The sequence below is a fragment of the Rattus rattus genome, chromosome 8 (genome assembly GCF_011064425.1).
Source record: "Rattus rattus isolate New Zealand chromosome 8, Rrattus_CSIRO_v1, whole genome shotgun sequence".
Classification (NCBI taxonomy): Eukaryota; Metazoa; Chordata; class Mammalia; order Rodentia; family Muridae; genus Rattus; species Rattus rattus.
Window position 1 is genome coordinate 15,277,904 of NC_046161.1, and position 6,957 is coordinate 15,284,860.

General features: G+C 36.0%; 1 protein-coding gene across 1 annotated transcript; it reads right to left on the bottom strand.

Moving 5' to 3' along the window:
* Positions 1–4,904: 4,904 nt before the first annotated feature.
* Positions 4,905–5,849, bottom strand: LOC116907176 (putative gustatory receptor clone PTE38). Its single transcript, XM_032910135.1, has one exon. It carries the CDS (start codon positions 5,841–5,843, stop codon positions 4,905–4,907), a length of 939 nt encoding a protein of 312 aa, XP_032766026.1. The 5' UTR covers positions 5,844–5,849.
* Positions 5,850–6,957: the final 1,108 nt, after the last annotated feature.

Genomic DNA, 6,957 nt, shown 5'->3' on the forward strand with positions numbered 1-6,957 from the left:
AGAGAAGAAAAGCACACAAACATAACCTCACATCCAAATATGAATATAACAGAAAGCAATAATCACTATTCCTTAATATCTCTCAACATCAATGGCCTCAACTCCCCAATAAAAAGACATAGATTAACAAACTGGATATGCAACGAGGACCCTGCATTCTGCTGCCTACAGGAAACACACCTCAGAGACAAAGACAGACACTACCTCAGAGTGAAAGGCTGGAAAACAATTTTCCAAGCAAATGGTCAGAAGAAGCAAGCTGGAGTAGCCATTCTAATATCAAATAAAATCAATTTTCAACTAAAAGTCATCAAAAAAGATAAGGAAGGTCACTTCATATTCATCAAAGGAAAAATCCACCAAGATGAACTGTCAATCCTAAATATCTATGCCCCAAATACAAGGGCACCTACATATGTAAAAGAAACCTTACTAAAGCTCAAAACACACATTGCACCTCATACAATAATAGTAGGAGATTTCAAAACCCCACTCTCATCAATGGACAGATCATGGAAACAGAAATTAAACAGAGACGTAGACAGACTAAGAGAAGTCATGAGCCAAATGGACTTAACAGATATTTATAGAACATTCTATCCTAAAGCAAAAGGATATACCTTCTTCTCAGCTCCTCATGGTACTTTTTCTCCAAAATTGACCATATAATTGGTCAAAAAAAGGCCTCAACAGGTACAGAAAGATAGAAATAATCCCATGTGTGCTCTCAGACCACCACGGCCTAAACTGGTCTTCAATAACAATAAGGGAAGAATGCCCACATATACGTGGAAATTGAACAATGCTCTACTCAATGATAACCTGGTGAATGAAGAAATAAAGAAAGAAATTAAAAACATTTTAGAAATTAATGAAAATGAAGGTACAACATACCCAAACTTATGGGACACAATGAAAGCTGTGCTAAGAGGAAAACTCATAGCGCTGAGTGCCTGCAGAAAGAAACAGGAAAGAGCATATGTCAGCAGCTTGACAGCACACCTAAAAGCTCTAGAACAAAAAGAAGCAAATACACCCAAGAGGAGTAGAAGGCAGGAAATATTCAAACTCAGAGCTGAAATCAACCAAGTAAAACAAAAAGGACCATAGAAAGAATCAACAGAACCAAAAGTTGGTTCTTTGAGAAAATCAACAAGATAGATAAACCCTTAGCCAGACTAACGAGAGAACACAGAGAGTATGTCCAAATTAACAAAATCAGAAATGAAAAGGCAGACATAACTACAGATTCAGAGGAAATTCAAAAAATCACCAGATCTTACTATAAAAGCCTATATTCAACAAAACTTGAAAATCTACAGATTTATATATATATATATATCCACCAAAACTAGGTAAGATTAATGAAGCTAAGAAGTGCATAAGTACATGCTGACAGGAACTGGTTATAGATGTCTCCTGCAAGACACAGCCAGAACATGTCAAATAAGAGGTGAATGCTAGCAGCAGACCACTGAACTGAGAACAAGGCTCCTGTTGGAGGAATTAGAGAAAGAATTGAAAGAGCTGAAGAAACTTGCCTCCCCACAAGAACAACAATGCCAGCCAATCAGAGCTTCCAGGGACTAAACCACTACCCAAAGACTATATACATGGACTGACTCATGGCTACAACTGCCTATGTAGCAGAGGATGGCCTTGCTGTCCACCAATGGAAGGAGAAGCCCTTGTTTTTGCCAAGGTTGGATCCCCAGTGTAAAGGATTGTCGGAGGGGAGGCGGTAATGGGAGGTGGTTGGGGAGGGGAACACTCTTATAGAAGAAGGGGAAGAGGAAGGAATCGGGGCTTATGGACAGGAAACCGGGAAAGGGAATAACATTTGAAATATAAATAAATATCCAATAAAAAAGAAAAAAGGAATGTGAATAATAATTTGCAAGTCAAAGAATGTCTTTGGGGTTTCTGTACTCTTTTACTCATAAAAGCTTTGGAAATACCAAATTTGGAAAAAGTTAACAATCCTACTGCCAAAATAAATGTTAATTCTTATCCCCTCACAATACATTGAGAGAAATATTTATTAACTGTACTAACAAAAACATAAGTTAATGATTCAACTTTACCACTATCAGAATAGTTCTTCTTCCCTTAATGTGACCAAATAAAATATGAATCTATACTGAATTAAAGGTACAGGATAACCATTTAAATTGACAGATTGTCTCACTTAGATACTTAAAAAAGAGAATCACCAGTTTTTTAATGGTTTAATAGTGCAAATAGGAGGACATTGAGTCAACCTGAAAGAGCATATATAAATTGTAACAAACTGTAAAGCAAAAGGGGGATTATAAAATCAAGGATAGGTAGGAAGGAATGTCAAAATATGATTTTTTAAAAATGAAAATCATATCATCATATCAATTTTCAAGGAATATTCAGTGGGGGCACTTTTAATGCATTGCTGTGCCAGGCCAGGAAGCATCTATGAACCCCAAAGGTCACCAAGGAGCCAATTCAGTTGCAATCATGTTAGGCTCTCTTTATTCAACCTCGAGGTTGGGCCACACCACTGTCTGTGACACAGCAAAACTGGAAGGGGCAGCCCTTAACATAGATTCAGGCAAGCTTTTATATAAACAAGAAGGGGTTTCCAGCCTAGTGCACATCAAATTGGGGGAGGAGGGCATTATGGCCTTTAACATAATTGTCTGGTGCTGAGAGCCAAACCATTAACTTAACTTCTGCTTTTTTCCTGATTGATGATTGTTAGGAAGTGAAGTATCAGGGACAGTTTTGTAACCTGGGGATACAGAATTGTTGGGGGAATAACCTGGAAACTGGTGCTAGATGCAGGTTTTGTTGGTGGGGGGATATTCTGGAAACTGGTTGTCAGACATAAATCTTGTTGCGAGGAGTAGACAGGAAACTGGTTGTTAGACACAAATCTTGTTGGGGAGAGTAGCCTGGAAACTGGTGCTTGATAATGGCCTGTTAGTTGGTATGAGTTCAACTTTAGGTCAGGTTCCTAAAGATGGAGTCTGAACCCAAAAGATTGGGTCTCTCACATTTAGGTCCAAATAGTGTTACCTAAACAATACAATTTTACAGTAGAAGTGATTCATGTTGATTTGCTAATGCTGGTTGCATCAATATAAAAATTTTACTTATAAATATAATTATTCTTCTTATAACATTTTGTTTCCTTCTTTACCTGTCTTATAAGGCAATATAGAGTAATATTTAGGACCTACACAGATATCTGGGAAAATGTTTATCTGTGGAAGTTGCTTTATTCTAAAAAGTTAGCATTCTTCTGAAATCAAATAAGCCATCTTGAGGCCCAGAATCAATCCACTATAGATATGTCTTTGGGATAGAGAAGTTAAATATCAATAGCACCGGGAAACCTCACCAATGTTTTATCTATGGCATGATGTTAGGTTGTGACAGTTTTACTACAATTACTTGACAGTCAGGAAAAGAGTCAACTGTTGAGTTATTGTATTGACCGAAGGATTAAATAAAATTGAACTCTTTCTTCAACATACTCACTAACAACTATTGTAGAATGTCAGGTAATTCTGTATTTCACTGTATTAATTTGAGATTTCTTAACCTTAAAAATGAAAGCAACTTCAAGGGACAGGTTCATGTGTTACAACATTATCTTGAACCATTTCTATCTAATTAGCAAAATAATTGCATTATGACACAAAATATAAGAAGTATGATGGTTGTTTCAGAAAAATGCTTATTGATCTACTAAATAAGAGGGAAATCTTTCCTAGTACTGAAAACCTAACCAACTACCCAATGTTGTGAGGTTATGGATTTTGGAAGGGAACCAACAAGTACCAATTTACTAAACAAACATAATTGTTATTTGGGTTCTCAGTACTTATACTTATACCCACAGACAAATGTAACCCTCACCTCTTCATGAAAAAAACTTCTTTTTGCAGCATATGAGGACCCTTAAAGAATGAAAATCAACTGATCAAAATGCAGAGAAGTGACTGTGTCGTGGCAATCCCCAATTAATACATCTATAACACAGCATCTGCACTTAAGACTGAGACATTATTGTTGAACATAGGGAAGAAAATTTGTAAAAACCAGAGGAACAAAGGAATTTTTATGAAAATGTGTCTCCTAGAAATGTGAAAGTTGTGACAATACCCATGAAATCTTATCAGCATGACTTGCCTAAACATGACTTGAATAAGGATGATAACAAAGGGAATGCTAACATGGAAGGGGACAATTTCACAAGTGATGCTCCGTGGGAAATAGTTTTCTGCATGGGAGTATCCAATTTATTGTCCAATACCAGGAAATCAGCCATATAATTATATACAGAAGAAGGAGTATTATTTAGGCTGAGTAAGTTGTATTTATACAGTTAAGGATATGTATACATATATATGTATATATCCCTATATATATATATATGAAAATTATCATACTTTTATATCACTAAAGTAATGTAATTATGTTTTAATTTTAAAACTATAATAATGATTTGAGCCATTGCTTTTTGATTATATATATATATATATACATATATCCAGAATTTAATTCACTGGGAAATTACTATGAAAATCATTCTGACAATGCTACCAAATTTTAATGAAAGATACTGTCTATCCCATATATACTTCTGAGACCTTGCCGAAATGATTTTTTATATAAAATTTGAGCCTCAGTTTAAACATCCCTTCTGGGGAACCTAACAGATAATTTTCTTTAGGAAAGCATATATTAAATTTCAGAGTTAAGCATACAGAAATGACTGGTTTCAAATCAAGTTTGAATGTGCATCATTATTATTCCTCTTACTTGTTATATAAAATGGTAATGATAGAGATGAAATACCTTGAATCACAAAGTATTATGTAAGTTTTCCTTACTCTAAAAACTTTGATATAAATGATGATTTATTATAAAATATGTAGTATCCTATTAATGATTTTTCTGAAGGCTTTCTTTATGTCTTTGTTCCTCAGGCTGCAGATGAAGGGGTTCAGCATCTGAGTAACCACAGTGTACATCACTGAAGCCACTACAGTCTTCCTTGGAGAGTCAGTAAGTGGAGAGCTTATGTGTACCCCAAAACCTGTGCCATAAAACAGAGAAACAACCGACAAATGAGATCCACATGTTGAAAAGGCTTTATACATTCCTCCCAATGATGACATTCTTAAAACTGAGGATACAATGTAAATATAAGACAAAATGATCCCTACAATATGAACACCAAAAAATAAGACAGACACTGTGTATATCAGCAGATAGTTGATAAAATTATCGGAACAGGCAAGTTTGATGATATGAGCCAGCTCACAGAAGAAGTGAGGGATTTCAGTTTTTGTGCAGAAAGTCAGTATCAACACCATTAAAATGTGGAACAACGCATGTGCAATGCTAACGAACACAGAGAAGAGCAGCATCATCACACAAAAATAGTGATTCATGATAACTGTGTACTTCAGAGGGTGGCAGATAGCAACATAGCGGTCATAGGCCATCACTGCAAGTAAACAACTTTCTATGCTGCCAAAATTCACAATGAGGTAGACCTGAGAGAGGCATCCTTTATATGTGATGGTCTGATCATGGGTTTGGATGTTCATCAGCATCTTTGGGATTGTGGTTGTGATTATACAGATGTCATTAAAAGACAGGTTGGAGAGAAAGAAATACATGGGCATGTGTAGTTGGGAGTCAAAGCTAACAGCTAGAATGATGAACAAATTTCCTAAGGTGGTGATCAGATATATGGACAGGAACAGGGTAAAGATGAAAGGCTGCAGAGCTGGATCATCACTAAGCCCCAGAAGAATGAATTCTGATATAGTTGTTTGGTTCACACCTCCCATGTTGTTGAGTACTCTGAAAGTAAAGGGAATTGCAAGGGTAAGATGCTTGGACCATTAACTCTATAACTTTGTTCTTTGAATGCTACACTTTGGATTTATAAGTAAATATATTTATTCTGTTAATCCATCTATTCTCTGACTCTTACTTAAAGAATTCCTAGCAACAATTCGTTAATGAAACCCCCTCCTCAATATGTGAAAAATAATGAAAGCACAACTTGCAAGAATTAGTAGCAAACATCATTTTCTAAAAGAAACATTGTTTTGTTGAGCACAAAATTGATGCTGTTCCTCCATAGAACGGGGAACCAGCCAAATGGAGACTGATGAGCAGTACTACAGATTTATACATAAGCATGTGTCAGGTTGAGAACAGTTACTGGTGAAAAGTTGTATAGTATCCTTTGTAGGGATAATCTTTTTTACACTGTGTAAATATTATTCAAGTGCTGATTTCTGTGCCAGCAAAGATATAATTATAAGCTGGACTTTGGTATTGTCATTACTATAAAACAGTTCCTGCCTTAATATATTATAACGTGTTTCTCCATCCCCTTCTTACTGATAAAGTAAACAGCTGAATGGTCAATAGCTGGGTTGTAGAGTTAAGGTGGGACTTTTGTGATGAAAGAGAGGGTCTCAGGACAGAAAGACAGAGAGGCCAGCTGGACACTGATGAATATACAGGCACCAGGACAAGACTAAGGTGGGCAGATAATGGGCCACATGGTGGTAGATAAACTCTTCCCTGATAACCAAGGTGATATTCTCCTGATCAAATTTAGCTACTATTCCATACACTTGCAAATGGATTTTAGCTTTGTGGTTACAATAAAGAGAATTCATAATTAACATCTCACCTGAACATTGATCATAAATGTGTTCTTGTGAAAGCCATAATACACCACACGTCAACTGACTTTCCATTAAGAAGGATTATTTGTAGGAAAAGCATTGGTTATTGCTTTATGGATGGCATAATAAACCTAAAGGAATCACAGACTTCTATTTTTGTGCATCTTGTGCTCAATATTCAAGGTTTTTAATTATACTAGGTATAGCAATGCCACTGTAATCCCAGGTGTGCAAATCCTCAATGCTCATGGCTACTGAA